The sequence below is a fragment of the Anopheles coustani genome, chromosome 2 (assembly GCF_943734705.1).
Source record: "Anopheles coustani chromosome 2, idAnoCousDA_361_x.2, whole genome shotgun sequence".
NCBI classification, from domain to species: Eukaryota; Metazoa; Arthropoda; class Insecta; order Diptera; family Culicidae; genus Anopheles; species Anopheles coustani.
In genome coordinates, this window is record NC_071289.1 from 22,829,830 (window position 1) to 22,855,156 (window position 25,327).

Consider the following 25,327-nt stretch of genomic DNA (forward strand, 5'->3'; position numbering starts at 1 on the left):
TTTCAATTTAAAATCCAAAAATAAAAAGAAATGAAACTATGCTCGTTGAACATTGAAAGTAATTAAAATAAAACACACCCCCACGGCATGCAGTGTGTGTTTTTCTATGTAACGCACTGTACTTTGCTTACCTTAATTATGAATCCATCGAATCAAAACATGATCCATCGTTGAAGGGCTTCAGGGCCATGATCCCCTCCACGTGGCTTGAAACAAACGAATCCAACGCAGCGGCCCTGCAGAGTGACCGCCAAAGCCGAAACTGTCCAGTGAAAAGGGACAAAAAAAGAAAAAAAAACCAATGATACATAATAACATATTGCGTCGCCCCAAGCTGTCGAGGGCCAAATTGTTTCTCGGAAACAGAAGTCACGATCGCTACATTTCGACCCAAAAACCAGTTTTCTAAAGGGTACATCGGATCCGAAGGTACGCCGTTGTTTTGATTCGGGTTGCATCATGAAAGTCCAATCGAACACCTTTTTCGAATCCACACACGTATGACGCGAAAGACAAACTCCCGGCTCGCCTCAGCTGTGCGAGTGCATCAGCGTCATATACCTGCATATCTTGGACCGCCGCCCACCCGGCTCAGGCTTGTCGAGCGGGTTCGCTTTAGGGACCAAACACTGCCCCGGCTCAGGTGATGCGCCGAGTTGACCACGCACGGTGCAAGGAACTAGTTCGGGTCAGTTACAGCCAGTTGCATCCAAGCGGTTCCGGTGGTAACTCCTGAGCTGCACCGATCAACACAATCGAAGGCTTGTTACAGCGCGCGGGTTTGCACATGGGACGCACCAACAGGCTAGAGGCTGGCGGGGGAGGAGCATGCGGTCGATCCGATGCGATAGGAAATTATCGACAATTTTTGCGCGAAGTGATCCTCACCTGCATGTAACGCCGCTAAACGCTGATGTCATGCTCTGCTACGGCGGGCCACCGGGAACGTATTGTACCCAATATCGGTGGGAACTGGCTGGCTCTGGATCAATTCCGGCTGGTTCCAAACAGCCCCACGGCCAGATCACGCTATCGTCCGAGAAGCCCCGACGGGCAAGCCTTCATTGGTTGGAGCGATAGTGTAACGTATCTAATTGACCGTCCTGTGAATCTATATTTAGCCACTTGTGAGATAAGTCGATGAATTTCTGAGGTGAACAATGATTTGTTTTGGATCGAAACATCCATCCTTAAGGACCTACAACACATTCTTGTATGCAATCGATATTCAACCTGAGAGTTAAAGTTTACTTATTCCTGATGATAATCAGGGATCATCCATTCCTTTCAAACCGAAGAAACCTCGGCATGATATGCCTCACTGGTCTTTATTTGAACCAAACGTTTACTCCGTCGTGCGGCCGCCCTTGAGACAAATTTGACCTCGTGGGCGTGAAACCTGACGCTAATGGCGCCTTTTATTATTGGATAAAAGGGAAAGACAACCGGCAAGAAGAACATAATTGTTCTGCATGCAACGTAAAACATCTTCCGTAAATGTTTTACATTACGGCAGTATCCGACTGGCTCGGATCATTTCTTTCAGTTTGAAAGTCTGTTTTTCGAAGAATAATTGTTTTTGTTCTTGCTTGGTAATCAGTGGGAAAACGGCATGAATGAAAGAACATAAAATATAAAAATTTTGTTTCATACTGTTATTCAAACTGAAAATCGCGAAAAATGTGTTGCAAACTTGCGACAGAGTTTCTAAGAAATAAAAAATCCGTGTTTTTTCAAATAATAATTCGTATTGACATGAAACTGTAATTTTTAATTTCACACAATCATCTATACCATAACCATTTGCTAGTTTCTTATATACTCCCTATTTTGGAATGCAAGGAAAATTTTAGTACTAAATATACTAAAATCATGTGTCATATTTTCTGACGTAAACATTGTAGTGCATATAGTGATATTGCATGTTATTTATTATAAGAACAAATGTTTGTAAATCTTCCTGTTGAATAAATTTCCTTGTCCTAACTTCGATTTTATAGAGCGATACAACTGGTTAATCTATTTGATTTTGCGTACAGGAAGAAAAGAAATGTTTAAAGTTCTGTTTCTTCATAGCCTTTGTTCAAATATGAAATTCTATCTAGCCAATCCAGGTCTGTAAAAGTTTGAAGAAACTACTTCATTCACAATCCACTTCGCTGTCAGTTTAAACGGTGGAACAGTAGATACTTCTGCAGCTGCTCACATGCTACGTTCCAACTCTTCAATGAACAATTGTAAAAGTGTTTCTTATTTCGTTCTATTGATCATGGATGAGCATTTCACAACACGCCATGATACGCAATATCAATGAACGAAACTTTTGTTTATTTTCGTTAGCACCAGCTTTCAAATTTCATATCGGAACCATGTTGCTAAGGTGGGCATATCTGTCTTCGCTATAGTGAACAGCGCATTTGTTAATTAGCATCAGTTTCCCCGGTCACTGATGTCGCAGTTTTCGCAGGAGTTTCATTTGTTTTTCTTACCTTCTGCCACGCATTGGCACGCAACCAGCGCGATTCGGTAAATGAAGCACGCATGCGGACAACAAGCACGATGGAGATATAACCGGATTGTGCCAGGTTCGAAGTGACCTGCTGTCGAGAATGTGAAGTAACATTGACACCTTTGCATATCCACGCGCCGTTTCCTTATGCTGTTGTTTCGCTTTCGTTGCCTCGCTATTATTCTTCGAAAAAGGAATCCACTATTGATTTTCTGGAGGGTAACGATATTCCCCAAATCTGATCACGCTTTCACAATGCTAGTTTCCCCAAATTAAAACAAAAGAAAGCTCTGCATTTATCTCGCTGTTTCACCTGAAGATGAGCTCACCAAAGTTTGAATGAACGCCGAAATCCACGCTCTGGAAGTATGATTGAACACGATGCGGGACTTTTTCTCGAACAATCATAAGCTAATTAATACATACCCTCGAAGACCTCGTGACAAGTGATGCGCAGGATGCGAAATTTCGCGGAAAACAAAACTGCTGTCTTCCATCTTCTTATGCTTGTCCAGCTGGCTACAGTATGCTAATTGATAACGAGTTTAATGCATGCTTCATGGCAGAAAGTTATCGTTGTATTGTATTAAGCCCAGATGTCTCGTATGGAACAGCTGCTATAGTATTTTCGATATTGTTTATCAAGGACCTTATCAACAGCAAACACAATCAGATTAGATTTTAAGCTAAAGAATATACATTTAAAATTGTAAAAATTTAGTTTATAACTACGATGATTGTTATAATGATTAAGGTGTTTGGATATTCACGGCTCCAGCTACAAAATATGATGCTATCAAGAGGTTGTATTGAATGAAAAGAGATATCCTTTTCCTCCAGAAAACTGTATACCGATTTGGCCATTGGTGAGTAATGTTAACAACAAACAACATTCAAATGAAAGCTACTAATGAAAAATCCGGCACCGAATCCGACATGCACGATGTTCTTTTCGGAATGGCCCATTTTTGATTAAACCCGCATGGCGCCCGGTTAAGCAAGGTTAATTTTCTTCGAAACAACCTGTTAACTATTTTGTTTACCACTAATGGCATGACTCAATGGCGCAGCATAATCCAGCTTTGATCTAGACCAGCTAAAACCTTGCTCAGGTTGTGTCACTCATCCGAAAACTGTGCAGAACGCTTCCGTCGCAGGCACGATTTTGGAAATCGAACAAACCAACCGACGGTGTACAGGTAGATAACAATTTATCTAATCTATTCCCAGTTCCGCAAGGTTGCCCTGTGTTTTTGGCGCAGTGTCAATCATAGCCGATGATTACGGATCACTTGGGTGGCCGAAGAAGGCGTCATCAGCAATACCATTCGAATGCGGTGCTGAGGAGAATTCGCCGAATCTCTTTCTACGGGGTGAATCCCGGTGGCGACCGTGAACAGGACTGCCTTGGCAGCGATTCTTTAGGACGCTTATCGATCGATGAAACAAGCTAAATCCGAGGGAGAGCAGAGTTTACTGATAACATTTACCTGCTAAGGAGCGTCATTCAGATGTCAAACTTTTGTCAAATTCCTTTGTACACTCGTAGAAGAGGTACGTCAAACTGCAGCGGGTTCCTTCTTCCAATGGAAAACCATTAAAGAAATGGATCTTCTTGTACCTTAACACCAAGCGAAACAAATGGCTTTTTGACGTCAGCCATATCGAAAAGGCCGGATAGAGATAGCTCACCACGGTTTGACACCAAGCACGCCAGACCAAAGGTACATCGTTTGATAAGGGAAGCGATGGAGCTTAGCTGCCGCATCATATTAGCACGATAAACGTAATGGTGTAACTACGACTGGCCCGTGGTTGGGAGGAGCGCCTCTACATCGTTCGTGAAGGACGACTTTGGGGCGCGTACTTGACTATTGCGTAAGGATGATATCATAATTTACAACCCGCCGTAGAACCCGCGGGCCTTGCAGGCGCCACCCGCAATGGCTTTATCGGGTTCGGAAATGCATTCCATTTGAACGGTTTCGTATAATTTGTTTTATTTTTCATTGCAAAACGGAAGCGCTTGGTAATTTCATTCGTTGGAAGTCGCGTTGCAGAAAGCTGCAAAACAACTGCATCCCGACTGTCGAGGAAAAGAGGTCATTTGGGGCCAGCGAACTGCAAGTGCTAATGTTTATTGCTTATTTATTATTGTTGGCTCATTCAATGGCGCATCATAAGGAACCAAGGACTCGTCTCACTCGAGGGTTGAAAACGAAATCGAAAACATATCCTTTATCTTTATTCCTTTTGTTCTGTCCGCCGGAAAACGTCTTCCAGCTGAGTCGCTTAGTAGCAGGATAAAAATGTTTCCCTTTTCCCTACCCTGTTGCGAAAGATCAATCAGCCATCGTAAAGTGACACTTCAAGCTGTGCCGTCGTTAATTACTGTTCGAGTTACTGTAGGCATCGGTTGGCTATTGCTCCACACCGAGTTCTTGAAGCAATGATATCTGGAGTGGTGGAAGAAATTAAGAAATGGTTAATATGTTTTAAGTGTCTGGTGATTGGAAGTCGTTTGATGCAATTGAAACATCTCTAATTTGGAAACAAAGAAAACATGAAAAAGACAAACAATTTTAAACATACCTTTAACATTTTTGTTTGTTGAATTTTTTTTGCTACTTAATACCTGTGGGATAAAGCATTTAACTGAATGTAGGAATTAACTAGAAAAAAGCATATGCCTCAAGCGACTTTTTTAAACTTAACAAGCAATTTTTCAAATACCTTATCTGCCTGCACGTTGGATGTTCACGTCCCTAGCACGCATTGGACCAATTCACGTTCAAATCCACCATTTCGCTGACAGCCAGCAGACAGGTCAATGATAATCGTCATCGTGATAAAGCCCAATTGCCGAGCGATAGACCCATTTATCACAAGTGTTTGAACGAGAATTATTTTATAGAAGCCCTGCTGTAAATGAGCCACGGCGGCGTGTACGGTGTGACAACATCTCATCATTGACGCCATCTAGAGACACCAACCCGTGGCTTCGCGTGTTGTAGCGTATCAAGGTTTTCTTTTGCAAAGCCCTCCGTCCACACATAATCTCGCGGTTCGTTTACTTAGCTTTTTGTAATCTTTATTCGGATCGATTTGTGGTATAGATACATAGGTTCTTCTTACAATTTGCAATTAATAGCACTATCTATCGCGTAAAGGGTAAAATTATGGCCGTCGGCCCGAAAGGGCCGTCCACTGGCCGTGGGCGATCTACCCTTCGGCAGGCAGTATGTACCGGCAACCTTTTCCGTGACCGTGACGCAACGCCGTGGCCGTTAACTACTTTCCTAGTCGCCATCCGGCGCGACGGCATTGCTGACGCTTCTCTCGTGAATGACCAATTTTACGACATCAAAATAAAAACACACAAATGTTTGATTATCATCTATTTCTCTTCCTTGCAGTAACGCTAATCTTCTCTATTGAAAAACAAAAAACAGATTTTCTTCACTTTGCTTCCCTTTTGCACACTTTATCAAGCTACTGTCTTTTTTGTTTGCTATAGAGCGAAAACTCTTTTTAAAACCCTTTGTTTTTTCCCTTTAGATTTTCTTACGATTCAATGATAGATTTTCTTTTCTTTGAAATAGTTTTTTTACCCTTTCTTCAACAAACAAATAACATAAAAATAGTGCGGAATTTAGATTCCTTGGACGAATTTAGACGAAAGAGTGTTTTCTATGAAGATTCTTAAAGATGATGCGTTTAACGATCGATATATTTGAGTGCGAAGATTACACACAAAACAGGTGATAGACACGGCAACGGGGCAGAAGAGACAAACGAGGAAACTAATATTAAAAGTAATCTAATAGAGAAAACGTTGTGAAACGCGTATAAGATTCTAAATTGTTTCTTTAAAAATGCTCACCACATTTAGTTTCGTATCTTTTGCGAGAACGTTTAATCGAGTAACGCTGATAGAAAAATACGTAACGTTGGTGACGAAGACCGTTACTAGCAACTGGCTGCGTACGTCACATTAGGTGTACGGTGCTTGTATTGGCTAAACACAGATTGGCAGCGTTCGCATCTAACGTTACGCTAGTAACGGTCGAGTTTGAAAGTCTCCTACGCGACGGATCGAACACGGTTTTATTATTTTTCTTCTACACGGCACTACAAAAAACTATTGGCACTTGTTTTACAATAAATAGTTGTCCAGCAAAAGGCATTTAGAAAAAGATTTCTCTGTTCTAAAACAATGCTACTGTCGGTGTCATATGTTTCTTAGTGGTCCTGTGCGTTGTGTTGTGCGTTAGAATACTTTCACATTTCACGGTACGCTTTCACTTTCTCCAGTATTTTTATAGGTAAGTTTTTGCTACTCATTATTATGCTTCTTTAATAAATTTTGTTGTTCCCATTTGTGTTGGTCCACAGACATCATATCGGTGTGTGCAATAAGAGCCACACACCGACAGCTGTAGACATAAGAAATGAATTAACAGAATTGAACAACTGATGAATTATTTTGACTATCTATAGTTTGGTGGGGTTCATACAGTAGAATAGACAAACTGGATCGGATCCACGTACACGCGGTGTGATTTTTTGCAAACGAAAAATAGAAATTTACATCTAAAAATCTACTATTTATCGCGATATCGATGTTTTCCAATCGGGTACGATTACTGTGGGAAGAACCTGTCAAAAGCCAGCGGTAACATCGGCTTCACGGCCATAACGTGAACGGTGCGAAGAATTCTGCAGGTAAGATATTTTTAGGCAAACCATTACTCAATTGGCAGTTGCACAAAACCTAAAATAAAGGATAACTGTGCCAAAAAAATATGCGAGCAACGGTCTAGCATGAAGATGAAAATTCAAAACCGTAGGAAAAATAGAACCCGGTGACGGTGGACATTGCTTTGGCCGGTGGTAAAACCTTTCGAATAAATTAGAATGTGCACTGAAGCTGAATTGAATGAATGATTTTCTGCATGGTCAAACGGAAAAGAAAACGCACGCACGCTATGGTGTAAGATTAAGCCCCCGTTTATAGGCAACACATTTTGCCGGAAGAATACATATTTACAGTTGTACAAGAGTTGTTCTTCCAAAATTCCCCCCCTGCTTAGTCCCCCCTATATCAAACCTATCGGTTGACAATTTTTTGTGTAACCGTTTGTTTGTTATACTTCATTAGGATCGCTGAGATCATCAACTGGTTGGTGTGGATTGTGGATAACAATGCTCAAGCGGTTTACTGAAGCGACATAGTTGATAATGTATAGAGAGTACGGGTGGGAAAGGTCCACAGAGTAACGGCGGGAAAATGTGTACTTTTCGTACAAGCGTGTGTTCGCTAAGCGTTTAATCGAAGAGATTCAAGTTGATATGAGAACTTTCGACACGAATGAGAAAAGGGTTTAAGACGAGGAATATGTATGGTTTGATAAACACGTAAAACACCTTTCCGCTTATTTAATGTGTGTAAAAGGGGAAAAACGAACTTACGAATGATAAAAACTTGCGTTTAGAAAGTGGATAAAATTTTCACGGTAATGGCTTGTTTGGCATATGCAAAGGTACGCGGCTTCGCATGGGTTGGCGTTAGGAGTGCGTTGCACGCCACGTGACACGCGGATCTACCCTCTTCCTTAGGTCTAGCTAGCATTAGCTGATGGTTGCACCACGTTGCAACCGGGCGTTTTGTGGCATTGCTGTTGTGGCCAACGCGTTCCATAAGCATCCCAGGGTGAGGTGGATGCGATAGAGATTCGAATATGGTGGTTTTTACTTCCCTCTTGCCGCTAGTTAGTGTGTGCTGCCAGGTTGTGGTTGGGCTGATTGGGTGACTGATTTTTAACTGCTCTCCTGCGGGCGGACAGAGCTGGCGGACCTCCTTGGGTTTACCGAACACCGGGGATGAGCCGCTACTACTAGCCGCTGTGCGCGATACTGTTCTGTTTTGGTTTGAACTCGGTGTTGAACCCGCTTAGTCCAGCATCAGCTCGAAGTGGACCGAGCCAAGCCGCTCGTGTCTGTCGTGCTTGATGTTGTGCGCCCACGCCTTGCACTCAATGTTGATCAGCACACCATCTAAAAGAGAGAAAAATCGTATTTTATTAAATTTTAACGAATCCTAGTTAATGTGCTTCGTTTATTTAATGGGCGTTCCAAAAACCACGATGGGTTCGCGTTACTTACGGATTGGTCGCTCGAAGTTCACGGCCACTAGCGGGCTCAGGTATCCCTCCGAGTTCTGGTACGGGTAGTAGTAACCGGGGAATCCGGGCCGCGGATAGTACTTGATCGGTCCAATGTGCTCGATGTCCGCCGCAGTTTCACCCTCGCACGACACCCACACCGTGTTCAGCTAACCGAAACCAGGAAAGACTGGATTAATGCATGACCATTCACCGTCGGTGGCAGTAACGTACCTCATCCGGTTTGGAGTTTGCCGTGTCATTAATGTACTGCTTCAGCTCTTTGGGCATGTTTGAGGGCAGATTGTCCGTGGTGTTGTAGTACTCCGCTACCCAGCCATAGATCTTGTTCAGCTTGAGAAATATGCACGGGGCGCTCTTGTGGTAGTTGTAGTTGTTCTCCTTCGTGCACGGCCCGTACAGCTTGATGTCCACGTCGCACACCATGCCGTGCGGTGGCAACTGCTTGTAGTTGCAGTTGTAGATGTTCTGACCGCGACCCGAAACCTGACCGGGAGTTCGGTAGTCTGTCGGTGACGGGAAAAGGTAAACGGTACTAGAACTGATTTTTGCTAGGTGATTTATGTGATTTAAACAGGTATGCAGCTCTATCCTGGATTAGAGTTACGTGGACTACTTTATTTTAATATTTAAGCATGTTTTTGGGTCAATAAATTGTCTCTCAAGAAGTAAGATATTCCTGTATTCTAACAAAGTGCAGAAAACTACTACAGATGTGTCAACGAGATGCATTAATCCAAGAGTAATTCAAATTAATTTGCGCCTCTCTCGAGGTGCATGAATCTGTAGAACAAAACTAAACAAAAGGAGGACATGTTGTACATCGCTTTAAAATTCCATAGATCCTCCAACTCACATCCATATGTGTGTGAGCGTCCACGTGAGATGTATGAGAAAGGTTTTATTTTTGTCAAACGCTGTAATTGTCCTTGCAAAGTACAATGTAATGCACTGGGTCGTGTGATGAATGTTTGTTTTCGTACAATCTGATTTTCCTTAAGGATGCATTTAGTAAGAGATGCAAGTTTAACGGGTTTATATCTTCTACCTATTTTGTTTGGTTTAAATTCTGTTTTAGTTGATTTTAATTGCATCCACTGTATTTTTTTAAGCTCAATCGATCATTAACCCTCCTCCAATTAAATCTATCCTTCGGTATCCTACTTTCATAATCAAGCATCTAGATTTCAAATGTGTATTTATAGTAAAAACGTTAGACAAAACAGAATATCTGTTTCTTTGTCGCATTTTCCAACAAAAAACGGAACGTTGAATAACATCAAAACCTTCACATCACATCGACCACAATCACGAGGACAATGTGTTGACGTGGTCGAAGAAAAGTACCACCGGCACAACAAAGATGATCATATAATATCTAACGCTCTATTGCGATCATGTGAGTCGGGGACGCGGTTTGTCGGGTGGATTTTCTTTTGCAATTTTTCCTTTAAAAAATCGTCCTACCGGGGCACCGAGCGAGCCAGCTCTCCCCCGTGTGCCGGGTAGACTCGTGGTTTAGTTCGTTGGTTTTTTTTCCCTCTACTTGATCGGGTGTAAATGTCATAAACAATACGAAAATAGAACACTGCGTCCCGACTGTGGCCGCTTGCGGTGGTGGTACACTCCCCGGGACGGACGGCACACACTCTGGCACGGCTCCATTCGGCCATTATTTTATTAATTAGTGCGCCGGTTGTTGAAGTGAAATACCATGGCCGCGAGTTGCTCCCAAACCTTTCCCCGGACAGGGTTTGTAAAGTTTTTTGTTATGTTTTCGGTGGTCGGCGGTTGGCGAACCGCAAGGAATCTGTGTGTTCCTGTCCATCACACTTACCCTCCAGGAAGTTGTCGAGCGCGTCCGTCCATTCCTCGTAGTTCTTCCGCTCCGTGCCCTTGTAGTAGATCAGCGTGCTCTCGACGTTATCCTCCGACGGTAGCGGTCGGAAGCCCAATCCTGTCGGTGGGGAGCGAAAAGGAAATAAAAACAAGTAAACCATTAAAGACACGTCAAGCCTGAGTAGACGAAGCTGAATGCCACATCAAATCGTAACGTTTCCGTTTCGTTTCATCTTTTTTCCCACCCAGAATACGTGGAATGATCCTATTCCGACCATCATAAACATACGGAATGTCCTTCAGGCCGTGCCTCCCGAGTCATGTCAAGGAATTACCCTGTTCCACGTTTTATTCAGCATAAAGAAATTGACTGAAGCGAAGCTGGTGCTAGGAGAAACCCATCGTTGCGTAGCCCTCCCCTCACCCCGTTGGAGAGCCATGTCTTGTCTTGCGTATCCTTTTCCCGCTAGGTGTATTTCGTTTTCCCAACCGTTACAACGAGCCCCAATCTTCCAGCCTCCGAGCTCCGAAGCAGAGTTTTACATCAAAGAATCGTGCCCTTCCGCATTGTTTCGCGTGGCTTCCGAGGATATAGACCCGAATGCGTTCCCGGGGCAGAATATTTGGTTCCATCACTTTACGCACTTGAATCTGTGTGTGTGTTTGTGCATTTGGTGCGTGTGGTTCTGCTTTGTTTGGGGATTTCTGCGGCGAAGAGGATGTTTCTGCGCACGAGCAGAGGCGGTGTACGTGATCGGGCGGGATACAACAACGCTCGCAAAAGTAGGTTAATTTTTCCTTTGCCGTTGGTGAAGATGCTGCTACTTTTTTGCCGCAATTTTGCCCGAACGTACCACGAAGTGGCGTCGAGGGTGGAAAAAAGCAAAGAAATAACAAAGCGAAACCCGGCCGGCCGAAGGATGTTCAACACCCCGGCGATGCGTACGCGGGAGTGTAGATTTTGGAAGGAAGGCGACACACACAAACACACACGACATTCCATCGACCACGAAGATACAATTGATGGTAAGAAGTAAGTCACGCGGTAAGGCACAGATTCTTCACCGAATTTAGAGGCTCGGCACAAAGCACCCTAACACACCGTCTCACTTCGGAGTTGGAGAACTAGGCCCGAAGGAAACATCAACCACCGGAAAAGCTCCGGCATCCGGAAAGGATGCATATGAGGAGCTGCGCCTTTAGCAGCTATCTCTGGCTTTGATGCCAACCCGAGATTGTAGCCTTGTAACGAGTTCAATCGTGCGTTTCAATATCAATTTGCTTGATGGTGGGCTTTATCCGTACGTTTCTTACCACTCTCGTTAGCCAAAAAGCTTCCCGATGTCAACGATAACTGCGGCTGTGGAGGCCAGAAGTAGACGGAGAAGTGAAATTAAAACAATTTTCTTCCCTCGAGCCTTTGCGGATGACTAAGCCTGAATGGTTAATGCCCTTTAAGTGCCTGGCGTTGGGAATGATAAGAAAACATCAACCAATCGAGAATGAACGTCTCAGAATTTTGTTTTAATGAAACGAGAAAAACATAGAAATGAAACCAAAAAAGAAGCTGTCACAAATTTAAAAATTTACAACAAAAAATGTTGATTTACGTCTGGCAATATTTGCGAATCATTGAAAACTTTTATAATGATTTTAAGCGATATCGACTCAACATGAAACACAAGATAAAAAACGAACTTAAAGGAAATGCCAAATATATAAAAAAAGAAATATTTATTCTCGCACGGCAAATTTTACATTTAAAAACTTCTGTTTGAACTAATCGTAAGCAAATCATTCTTAACTGCTTCAAAACTCCATCGAATTATCAACAAATTCAATTAAATTGCAGTGAAATATTTCGTAAAGTTTTCGGGGACATTAAGCCAATCATATTTACATACCGTTTTTCTCAACTGCCTTCGTTTTTTCGCAACCCAGCACAACACTGGAAAAGTCTTGAGAGCGCGCGGTGCAAAAACCGGCATCATCAATATTCATCCCACCATTCCACCCGGCGGGTTTGTAACAGTGATAAATTATCTGCTAACCGTTTGTTGGTTCACAAATTACGCGAATAATAAGCCCCGCGGAACGCTTGGCCCAAATTGCCACCATGGGGGTGGAAAATTGGAACCTGGTTTGTGTCGCTTGTTTTTGTTTTACTTCAAACAGCGTTCATCTGTAAAGTTAAGCCAGTTTTTTTGTATTTTAAATTTAATTATTACTTTAACCGGATATATTACTTTGGTCCGTTAACAATTGTTCTTTAAAATTGAATGTGTATTTGCAATTGTGTTTTCCTTCCCACGCTCATATGCATTTCCGATGCATCCGATCGAATGTGTAAACTGGCGATGATACGTCCTCCCACCGCCCAATCATATCAATTTTTCATTCGCTATCGCCTCTGGGAAACCGAATACACCACGGGGTGAACCATTTCCTCCCCACGGGGCGCGCACAAATTCCAATCGGTATCACATCGCGCCACGGTCGCGCCAAAACCGCGCAAACCGGCGCGCGCGAGATGATGATTACGATGTGAAATAATTTGATAGCCAGCTTCCTGTCGTTACGCAACGCGCCGTGGCAATTGAATGTGATAACCGGGCGCTCAAGGCCCGAATGATCGGGCGGGAGGATACATAGGAAATGAGAAAAATCATGCGCTTTTTTCCCCCGATGCTTTACTACATGTTGGATTAACATACCGCTGGTGGTCATACTTGATCTCTATCGCTATGCGCAGGTTTTCTTAGCACATCGTTAGGCCGCACTCGAATTGGATTTCAATTGGAACGCTTCGGAGTAAAAGGTCTATTTTGAAACCATTGAGAGCATGATCGGAGCCGAGATGAAACGATCGGTCGGAACGTGAAGCATATGATGCCACTGTGCATATGCCAAGGCTTGTAGACAACGCCATCCTTACATAAAAACACTAAATAAAGGTCAAATGAATGATTTTGCGGCATTTATTCTATTCAATGGGACCCTTTCGGTTTCATCCGGGCAAAGCCCGAGTTAATTGAAAAACGCTTTTTGTTAGCTTGGCAGACAAAAATAAGCTATGTTTTTGGGTGCTTTTGACGGAGGAAAAACATAAGTATGCACGTCATTAAACATTATCGTTTCCCCTAGAGCTACCATGTAAGGTTTTCTGTCTATTTTACTGCGCTTTTTTGTGCTTAAACTAACAACGACTCACGTTTAAAATGTGTCAAACACTATGTCAAATTATGTGCTTAAAAGTGTGGAGACAAAGTTAATAACAATTTGTCAATATTCCAACGTCCTTATGCTATTTATCCTGATGGGTATGATTTGCTGAAATATTTCATTTTTCATTTTTAAGATGGTGGCAAACACAATTCTGCACCGTTTGACTGCTTTCGACAGGTTGAATAATCAATCCACCAAACGCGGCACACAATGATTGATTTGCATCAGAAAAGAACAACGCACTCGGGACTCGCTCAGGGGTTTTTCTTCCGACCCATTGTGGCCCGGCTGCTGGTTCCGCCCGCTCGCCTTCGCCACCACCCCACGCAATAGAATGAAACCGACGGTGTGTCAGCACAATGTCAAACGGTGACCTCGATGCGCCCGGCGAGGTGTATTTTATTTTTTCCCTCCACTTTTCTCGTTGTCGCGCTGCTATGGAAAACCGTTCGACCGTGACCAATCGCCAATACGGGGAAGGGGGGGAGGCTGCTGAATGCTGCCACTGGTTGGGGACTAGACGGTGGGCATACGATGGTGGTCCAAAACCATGCCGTCGCCGACGGTTGATATTGCACGCGGGCCCTTCAGCCTATCGGTGACCCGCGGCTTGTCGTTGATGAAAATGGTTGCTAAAATTATACCACACGCTTATCTAATTATAGCCCACCGCGATCCTCACCCCGTTTCGAGCACTGAGTCACAAGGCGGGGGTCGGGCGTTAGAGTTTGAAGATGCCGGCCCGCGCGCGTGTGTTGGTTGTGTCGCCCGCGATAATATGCACCGGGTCGCGATGATCCGGTTCTAGGTTTACTCACCTGGATTGGTGCCGATCAGCGACTGATCCATCTGCCATTTGGGGATGCGCGGGTCGAGCGTCTGGAAGAAGACCCACATGCACAGGGCGACCAGCGCCGCGAGGACACTGTAGAAGATGATGTAGAACGTGCCGATCTTCGCTGTGGGGGAGAACGATAAGGGGAAAGCGTCGTAATGATTAGATGTTTGCGAAACCGGCGTGAGGTTCAGATAGGGAAAAAACTATTTTCAACAGATGCCGGATAATGAACGCTTTGATGTTCATGTTCATATTATTCGATAGGAACATTGTGGGATGCTGATCCAATGCTGTTTCTAACCGATGCACAGTAATGGTAAAAGTGGAAACGTTGTTGAGTTTAAGTAGTAAATAAAAGATATGACAACAACAAAACATTACCTAATTAGAAGTGTTTTATAGAAGACTTTCTCTTTAAATGCACGGGTTTTAGACACTGAAAATGTTTGTAAGTTGCATTATATTTTACTTCTACTATAATTTTCAGTATTTTTTATTTCCAATGGTTATTGTACGAAACATTTCACCCAAACCAAATGACAGTAAATAAAAATGTTTGTAAAAATGAAAACAAATGAAGCATTAAATCTTTCAATAATGGTTCATTTAGTTTTAAGCTCTTTATTTTGAGTTATTATAAAACGTAGAAAACTTGAATTTTACATTTTCAATCAAATAAGATCGTGGTTTTAAACACAATTATGCATTCTAAAATTTTGGTTGAATCATGTTTCGGAGTACATAATTTAAATTAGCTCATTACATTCATTTTACAATGTCATTATCGAGTCGAGTCGAAAGTAGGTTAAGTTGTGTTTAAAAAATATTTTCCTCTAAATTTTGTTTCACTTTGCTAGTTGTTTTCCATTTTCTTTCGCATTAATAGAAAAAATAATAATTGCAAAAGCAAAGCATGAGGCAACAGTTGTTAAAAAAGCTGTAGCCCATTCTAAAATTACTCAACCAAGAAATTCATATGCCCTCTCGTATTTAAGTCGGTTTCTTTAGCGTTGAACAGTACTGACAAAAAATATTTTCAATACGCTTTTGAATCAAATGTTCGTTCATAACAACATAAACATTCTGCTCACAAACAATTGGTTGTAGCAAAGTCCTTATTTGTTGCGCCCGTGAGGTTATAAGCGCATGCATTGCATTAAGCGACTGGATCACCTTTGACAGGTCGGTCCTTGGCGGATCCGACTCGAGACGTTCACTTCGACGTTCGCCGCAAGGATGTGCCTTGAGCGGAGCTTGCGGGCAGAGGGCAGGCCGGCAATTAGCGGAGTAGGGGAAAGAAGCACATTCACGTACAAGGTGATGCACACGGAGTGGAGTGTTTTTTTTTTTAAATGCTGGTATGCAATTTGTTCAACCATCGCCGGTTTCGATACGCCATCGTCGTCGAGGCCGTCGAAATGGTGGCCCGACTCGGATCGTACCGTACCGGGAAAGCGGCCAGCAGCCAAAATGGTCCAAAACACCTCAGTAACGTGACTCGTTACTTCGAAACACACACACACAGCGGGGATTCGGAGTGTTGAAGATGAAGCTAAAAATGTGCCTCGTGAGTGTCACGCGGGAGAGAATGCCGAGATGTGCATGCTGAAGTGCAAATATCCCAAAATGCCCTACATGCACACCCCCTCCCCCCTCCCCCCCTGGACACAACAGGTGCATTGATGCGCGAACGATTTAAAAATAGTGCACTTAGAGCGTCGTCGGATTGGTCAATTGCGGTATGGTTGGGTGTTTTTTCTTGTCCAACCGAAACCGGTTGGCAGCCAAAAGTGGAAAATATTTCCTCGTTGGCGACGGTGAGACGATTGGAAAAACCCGAAAATGTCAGTGATGCGTTAAAAGTGGACGGTACACCGACGTGGGCCTGTAGTCAACCGTATCCATCCAATCCCCGATGACAGACCGGTGTCAATTGTCCGTCGAAAGTGACGAAAAGTATACGGATATACGATGGTTTTTCGCGAACATCTCTTGTCTAAGCAATTAGAAATATTTTGTGATACTTCTGTTTATTTGTATTCTCTTTTCTGGCACAACGCATGTTTTCAATCGTTCCTATCTTAAGACTTTTTTTAAGTTTTCTTTCAAGTCAGACCTGTGGTTTATGAGGTACATATTTTATAAATTCATCAACACGTTCAGTGCCGTGTCACCCACATACGAGCGACGGTGTTTCTCAAGTTATTATGTTGAGTCTCTATAACTTTTTTCAAACGAGATATTTTGTATTTCATGGTTTTAACCAATCATGGTTTCTTAAACCTTAAAACTTTCTTCAGTTTTTATTATTATTGGCTTTAACAAATTTACCATACTAAAGCAAATAAAAAAATAGTCTGGTGAAATTGTTCAGTTAAGCAAAAAATTTCAATTTTGTAAAATAATTTTCAATACAAATAACATCAGAAACTTTCGCTAAGAGTTTTCTCTGACTAGATTTAGTACATCACCCAAAAGCTTGGTATTATTTACGCATAAGGCTTAGTTATTTTAACCTCTTGTATACTGATCGTTTAAGTGCAAACCAATTATCTTAATTAAAAATGCTTCGTTGCCATGTTTTTATTTTAAAAAAATCTAAATAGTTACACATGTATTTAACTTTCAAGAAAAGATTTTACTTGCATTAAAAAATTATAAACAAATCATTTAGTCAAAATCCGACCTAGGTCAAGAGCAATGGTAGCTTTTCGATGCACCCCATCGTTGTTCCAGTGTATTGACCGACACCCCTTTCTTGCCGTTGCCTGGAACTTCCACCTGTTGCATCGTATTTGATCGTACACACGATCGTCTCGCGGCGCATTTCTTGGTTTTTGTGAGTCATCGCACCACTACAGACAGAATGCTCGCGATGGTCGCGGTGTGCATGCAGCGAATGCAACTGCATCGCGCTTTTAACAACTACACCAGCGAACGTGACACACATTTCCCAAAACCACCGACTGGCGTTGCATTTTTCTTCCGTCCGTGCGTCGGTTTCGTGGGTGGGGACGATCCGAAAACAAAAACATTTTCGAACCCCAGCGCTCGGTAACCAAGCCAGCACAACATAAACACACGCACACACACTCGCGCACATGGGCGCGTGGTGGAAGCATCGATCGTTTCCATGCGAACGCGTGGTTCCAAACTTGAATTCGACGGATCGCGGGAACGGGGCGGAATTGTTCGGTCGTGAATGACACATTCCGGCGTGGCGGTTTCCCTGGTGCGGGGCCTGCATGTGGTGGTACACCTGAACGCAATGTGTTAGTGTTGGGTGTAATGATGTTTTCGGTACCGCACCCAACTGGCCGAAAGTCGCGAAACGCGTCTATTACAACGCCCCATTTGTGAGGTTATGTTGTGTACGTCGCCAACGAAAAGCCTTTGTTCCACAAGGGTTCACGTTTGCGTCTTTGGACCCCTCCTTGAATGCCGCCTCTTGTTTGACGAGTTCCAGATAGGCACCCGAGAAGAACCCGATGCAGCAAACACCGAGAAAAAGATGGGCCATGAATCGAATTAATTAATCAAGATTGGATTTCATAATAATTGCATCGTGACTAACTTCTTCCTGGAGGGCGGCGGCCGGGTCAAGCGAGAGTGTGTCGCCAAGTTCACGACCTCCGATGGTAAGTCCGCTGGTTGTCTAGGTCAAAGGTTGGACCTCGTCAAATTGGAAGCAATCGGAACGAGCCAACGGCACCGGATCGTCTCGCATGATTTACGACGGAGTATTCTTTCCGCGAAAACTGGCCAAGATTCATCTGATGGCTGGAAAACAGTGGCGACATGGCGAATGAAACACGAGCCGAGCTAATAGGGCTTTTCAGCCTTTCGGGGACATTTTTATTGCCACCATTATACTGATGAGTCATAGGGGGGACCAATATTCTGCTGATAAATGGTGGGCCATATTTTGTTGTTGTACTTTTGCGGATGGAGCTTCCGCGGAATGGTATTTATTGCAAGGATTATCTCAATGGTAATGTAGTTGGGAGTTACTGCCTCAATTAACATAGGATTATTGGGAAAATCGGCTACTTAATTCAACTTTCGGAAATTCCATGTGTGACATCTTAAGATTTTTAGCACTGTGTCAATTTTCTTCATATCACATCCTTGCCATTGAAAATGTGTGTCATTTTTTAATGTGACTTTTTTCTGCTTTTTGTGCTCTACCTTGAATTTTAAATGCTGGCTTCAAGTCGACAAGCCTTCGTCTTTCGGCAGTGTGGTGTCCGAACGGTGGCTTCCAAAAAGCCACCTCAAGCCCCCCGACTCGATAGCCTTCAGTTTTCGCGAACGCAACCCGGGCATCGTTTGCCGACTTCACGCGATCGTATTGCTGTAAACTGAAACCCAGCACTTTAGGCTCAAGGCTGTCACGGTTCACTTCACAACACAATCCGCGGTGGATGGTTGGTTTCAGTTTCGGCACAGGTCGAACGCAGGACTGAAGGAGCGCTGAAGGACGAGCAGGAGGTTGGGAGGAGGGCAGCAACAAAAAAAAAAAAACTCCACCAGACATTGCGGAAGAAGTACACGTGACCTGCCAATTGCAGCGACGTGCAACTGGTGGTACTCGCGTTTCTGATAAGCTTGCACAGTTTGTGGATACTGACTGAAGATTGTTTACGTCTGGCGCTTACGATCGTAAATTGCCCCAAAGCCACGGGGAATGCGCTCGTTTCCTTCTGCTAGCGAATGCCGGGGGTAGGAGGAATGTACGGTGTGTATATTTTTAATGTTAAAAAAGCAGGAAAGCAAACCTGTCGGTGATGGGCAACAGTTGTTTATTTTTAATGGCAGGGTTGGATATTTAAAAAAATCTTTGTTACATGTTACGTATGGTCTGTAATCTGTTTGATGGGAAAATACACAGTTTCCCTGGCACTAAATAATACTGGCATCATCGAGTAAGTACATTCTTAAAAGGTTTAAAACAAACAATGCTTGAAGCATTACTAAAAGGCATTTATAAACAATCCTACACAAAGCGAGCTTTTATATGTATAATTCTTTATCTGCAATGCCTATTTAAATCGTTGCATTCTACGGTTTGCACATAGGACAACTCACAGAGGAGTATGAGAGCATATAGGAAGAGAAAAATTTACGCAATCAAAAAAAAAAGTAATAAGTTAAAACAAATTTGCTAACGTATGGCATATAATTAATATAACAACCTTATTATCTTTTGTTTTAGTGTACATTCAAATACACAACGGGAATCAGTTTGTTTGATAAGAAAACTTCCCACATTTGTGAGGTCCTCCTAAGTTGTGATTGCGTAACTTAAACTTTTCTTGAAATTAGACGATAACAATTAAATCTATAGTAAAAGATAATTTCATGATAGCGAGGATTAGTTTCAGTTAGTTTCTGTTAACGTAGAATAAAACAAACTTTCTAGGAAATTAAAAACTCGGCCAAGAAAAAATCTGGAACACCAACACTTGAAGCATTTATTCTAACTGTTACCGTAAGCCACTTTCTTCATTCGAAATCATTTGCACATAAAATCGCTGAAACCTTGGAACCGTTTACGACTGTTTACTCTGAGCAGTAATAGACGTTTTGCCTGACGAACATCGATCTCACCGAGTGGGTTGAGCTGTTAGCACATAATTTATTACGCCAAATTGGTAGCGCAATGATTGAACTTCTCCCGGTTGAAGATGGAGCGCCTCAGTTCACATCAACCTGTGTTTTTTTTTTACCACAAGATGATTAGAATGTTTTTGGCAACCCATACCCTATGGTATGACCACGCCAGTAATTACGTTCATGATGATGATGATAAAGCTGGCGAAAGACACCTTCGAGTGGATGATGTTCGATCGGCGCGAACGGCTTAGGATTGAAGGATGGTGTGCTGCCGGCGGGTGAGCGAATGTTTTCACTCAACTTGATGTAACTCCATCAACCATTTGTTGATGCGTTTTAAAATGAAGTACACCGGACGTGGGATGGAATAAGTTTGGCCCGGCGCCGGGAACTCCACGTTTGATGTAAACAAATCGAGCGTGGTGATTTCGGGAGAGGAGAAAAATTCCCCCCACATTTTTCAAAAACGTTCTTTCTTTTCTACGCGTCAGCTTCACTACCACCATCACCGGTGGAACTCGTTTCACCCTTGACGTCACGCGCCATCCGAAGGGTCCTGAACTCTTCCGTGCCCTTGAAGACGAATGGATCGTTTGCAAAGGATCGACCATTGCGTGGCGGCGCAACGAGTCGGTTGGTTTGTCCCGGCTGAAGTTGTTTTCGTTCGCAGAACAGGTTTTTTTTTGTCGAGGATCGAAGTGTCCCTCCTGCGGCGCCGAAACAACGAGACGAATCGGACGGCACATTTAGAAATCAGGAGCTTAGGCCAACCAAAACACTTATGCAAGGCAGTCCCTGCTTCTTAGAGAGACGTTCTTCTATTTCTTACCGGTGATTTGAGTTTTGCCCATGGAAATTTCAAATTTATGATTCGCAGTTTTTTAATGTTGACAAACCGGTTTATGCTTGGCGGAAAGGTTATCGTTTTTTGCACGCATCAAACTTTCTCCCTTATAACACGCCTTTGATCCATCGACCGGAGAGGCAATGCTGGATTGGAACAGTGTACCGCACTTGGGTTGCAGGAAAAGTTTATCCCGGATCTTGATCTTACATTTGCTTGATCAAATTAATGTTGACCATCGTTTGGTTGGTCTCAATGGTTCGATCAATTGAATAAATACTGCCAACGCGTGTGGACGCCCTCCACCGGTAGATTTATTATTCAAAACACCACGTACGCGTAAAAACGCTTCAGGGCAAACATCGGTTCGATTGCGAAATGGCTGAACAATCGCATTGTAGTGTGCCATTGAAGCTAGCAGCCCCAATCGAAGTGGATATGCAAACACCAGCGCCTTTCAGTCGCGGCCAAGAAATCGAACAAATCCCCAAGCGAAGCCCGTCCTATAGAGGTGCTGATTGTAAAGGGTAATATCGATCTCGGGTTACCGATTCCGAATCCAGTACCACCAGCAAGGCGACGCAGGAGTGCAAATTGACGCTCAACAAGCGTTTTTGGATGACACTTGCCACCGGTAGTGCGTTATATTGACGCTGGTTGTTATAAAACCGTTGCGAAATTTCTCCACCACACGCAACAAATGGGTTTTCCGTCCTTGACGGTGGGAATGGTAATTCGGGAGAGGTAATTGGCTGTGGTGATGGTTGTTAGTACGAGTGTTTGGGGAACCTTTTAGGAAATTTAACTCCCAGCCCGGGCGAGGCTGTAGCATGACGGTAAGGACAGCTTAAAAAAGGACAAGGGTCTCTTGTCCGATCGGGAAATAAGATATCCAATTTAGCTGATTTTACCGATGCTGTCAAAAAGTTCTCACGTTGTGATTCCAATGGGAATAGACCTTTAAAGGTCGTGCGGCATTTATTCAATTGAACGCTTTTTCGAAATGAAATACAAAGTTCAAAACTGATATAAAAAATTATACTTTTGACTTAAAAAAAAATGTTCCCATAACAATAAAATTAAAAAGGGCAATTTTTTATTAAATAACATTCTTCGTTAGTAAAATATATTGCAGAAGTTGACCAAACTTTTCGATGCCCCTAATCCTTTGGAGATTTTTTGTTTTTTTTATTGTTGCCATCTCTGGGGAAGCAAAAGGTTTTAAAACGGCCAATCCCTCCCGTTTATATTGCAAGACTCGGTGGGCACCGCACACCTCAGCTGGAACTTACCCCAGGACAAAGCGGTCCGTCCGAGGACCGTGCCCTCGTCCGAGTTGTACAGGAAGCGGTTGAACGGAATCGGTGGCGGACGTTCGCGTACGAAGACCTCGTGCTCGGGCTCTCCCGCGCCACGGCCGGCCGGTGATCGGGGCTTGGACATTATCGGTGGGACACACACGCTATTCACACGACACGACACACAACACACGGTAGCTTCGACCAACAGCTAGGAGAAGGGAACTTCTATGTTTTGGGGAGGACGTAAAAGAAAACAGGGAATATTGTTGATTTTTATCCAATTTGAGGATAAAGGATATTTCAGGCAGGAGTTTATTCGAGTAACGTGTTCCGTGGTTAGGGGTTTTCTCGTTGCGTGAGCTTGTGATGTTTATTTATCGTTAGAACGGGGATAACACGATAGGTCACTTTACACTCCGAGAATAAGGGTCTTGAAAAACCGGTCCTACGTGTTTTATTTCTAAATTCACAAACGAACGTCTTCACTAGGATCTCGTGCGTCTTCGACAAGGATGAAGGCCGTTATTGTAGAGAACAAAAAAACGGTAGAAACATTAATCCACTCGCACCAGTCGCAGCTGTTTTTCTAACGTACTTTATTCACCAACCCAATAAGATCGCCCTCGCTCCTCCGTATCCAAAATTATATTTTTCATTTTCTCTATCGTTTCTCACACGCACCTAGGGAGACACGACCCCTTTGTTGTCCCTAGATTAATTCCGAACCTTCAGCAACACGGTGCACAGGAGTGTGAGCTGAGTTGCGGAGTGAAAATTTAAATTTACATCCTACTCATATTCCCTACTTGCGTGTCCTCGATCGTCCCCGTGCGGTCAGGGTCCTGAATGTTCGAAGGGACGACGCGACTGCAGACACAGTTGTTATTCGCGACGACGCCAACTTATTCAATTTTGATGGCGGTTTAATGTGAGGGACAACAACAGGAGGGAAACAAGAAGTATCCCGGGGACCGATCGTTCCGGTCCACTCGGCACAAACAGGTACGCGAAGATCAGGTAAGCAGCGAAAGAGAACATGAGAATGAGTGAAGAGGTGAGAACGATCGTGCGAGACAGATCGCGTCGCGTTTGTGAAGAAAAAGATGATCAAGGCGTTCGCTGTGTTGTCTTCAGTAGAAAAATGTAATTAAAGGGCGTTGAGAAGAGGATTTTGTCCTTTCGCAAAGAGTAATAAAGTTCACCAAACAGTTGAACGTATGTGGCCGGTCAATCATATTTGAACATGACCGCGAACAGGTCCGTACTTGGGTATTTATATCAACTTCACTTCTGTCTGCTTCCGAAAACCCCCCCGAGAACGCCATTCTGCGACGAAGCCCGATTTGTTAAGATGCCAGCCGGGAGGACATCGAGTCGAAATTGGCCGGTTGGCTTTTAAAAATGATTATTTTTAAATCCGAGATATCGCCCAATTATAGAACCACGCCTAGGTCGTCTAGGGGCCCGCGTCGCACACAACAACCCGATGGGTACCACGTACTCGAAACGACCTGTCGGTCAAATGTGTAGTAAGGGAGTTTTTCCCAGGTTCTTGAACGCGCCACCACGGAACACTGGTGAAAACACGAAAAAAAAAATAACCAAATCACCTCTAACCACGGAACAACGAACTGCAACGTTTTTCGCAAGCGCGTCCCGCGAAATCCGTCCAAACACGTCGGCGATCTTGGGCTGACTGGTGGATAGTCTCGGCTACTGACTGAACTGACGTCTCGTGTCTGAAAAACGAGTCACGTCGCGACTCGCGAACCTTGGGTGGTATTTTCTGCTGAAATAACTAATTTGTTAATAACTTTACAATTGCTGAACCGATTCGTACAAGTGACCCCTTAAATGAAAGGTCTGTTCAAGACACACAACTTTGTCTTACAATAGATCCGTTCATATTTGCTAGTTTTTGAGAAAACTAATTGTGTGGAAAAGAGACAGCACTCTACCGGGAACAAGGTTGATAAACCTCGATTACTGAAACGCAAAAAATTGCCAATTTGTTAATAACTATTGATTCTTTCAACTGATTTTCACGATTGACAAAAAGGTCAGGTCCGCCAATTTTTCTGTAATTTTTTAAATTCTACGACGATTAAATGAATTTTATTATTTTTCTTAGATGAAAGCCACAACTCCGAGTTTATAAAGTCCAACTTTGTTGACAGATAAAATCGGATGCGTCCATCGTGCGAACCTTGCAGCTGTCAAATCCCATACATTTTCGCCTGTCAAAACCTGACGCGGTAAAGCACTGACACCAGCCTTAGTCTGCATATTCCCGAAAAGGACTAGATTGTTCGTGTTGTTTGAATACAATTAGAAGAATAATGTCAACTATATTGATATTCTTTTGTAAATCATTCATTGAATTAAACACATCATATGAAAAATCAGCATTAGATGAGCATGTATGATATGACGGATTGGGATTCGGGTTGGAAGATCCGGATCTCAGAATGGATGTGAATCGAAAGATTCGAATCCCAGTAGGGATTCAGTTTCCCCATCACTAGTGGATATCTGAAAAAGTAACTAGCTACTAGCTACGTTAACGTTACATTTCTGGGGTAACTAGCTAGTATCGCGTTCGATTCCGAAGATTCGAAGAATCTATTCCTAGACAGATTCTAAAGATTTTGATTCCATTTAACGGATTATAAAGATTTGATTCGTTTGAGACTTGGTTTGAATCGTCAATTTTTCTGTGAATTGAAATGAAATCAAATTTTAAACCTCTTTTTTGTATTGTTTGAGTATTAACTGCTTACTACATAGCTATATAATATTGTTTTGTTTTTGAGTTCCTGGGTGATTATTAAGTTGTCGTTTGATACCCCACCTCATATCCTTTTTCCCACATCCGTTTCAGACAAGCGTTTTATTTGATCTTCCCCGATAGAGTACTATTATTCACAATGTAGAATTATTTCATAGTTTCTACATTTTATTAAAATAAGG

General features: G+C 43.1%; 1 protein-coding gene across 3 annotated transcripts; it reads right to left on the reverse strand.

The window, feature by feature from the left end:
- Positions 1 to 7,910: 7,910 nt before the first annotated feature.
- LOC131263399 (sodium/potassium-transporting ATPase subunit beta-2-like) lies at positions 7,911 to 24,048 on the reverse strand. 3 transcript variants are annotated; one of them, XM_058265592.1, is made up of 7 exons: positions 23,968 to 24,048; positions 22,349 to 22,579; positions 14,577 to 14,717; positions 10,532 to 10,651; positions 8,908 to 9,200; positions 8,675 to 8,843; positions 7,911 to 8,566 (listed from the first exon to the last, which is right to left on the reverse strand). In XM_058265592.1, the coding sequence occupies exons 2-7, from the start codon at positions 22,497 to 22,499 to the stop codon at positions 8,463 to 8,465; spliced, it is 978 nt and encodes a 325-aa protein (XP_058121575.1). In that variant the 5' UTR covers positions 22,500 to 22,579; positions 23,968 to 24,048; the 3' UTR covers positions 7,911 to 8,462. The 3 variants fall into 3 exon arrangements, with proteins under 3 accessions (XP_058121575.1, XP_058121574.1, XP_058121576.1); XM_058265591.1 differs by having other exon boundaries at positions 22,349 to 22,582; positions 23,968 to 24,046; XM_058265593.1 differs by having other exon boundaries at positions 22,349 to 22,582; positions 23,975 to 24,032.
- Between the last annotated feature and the right edge of the window lie 1,279 nt (positions 24,049 to 25,327).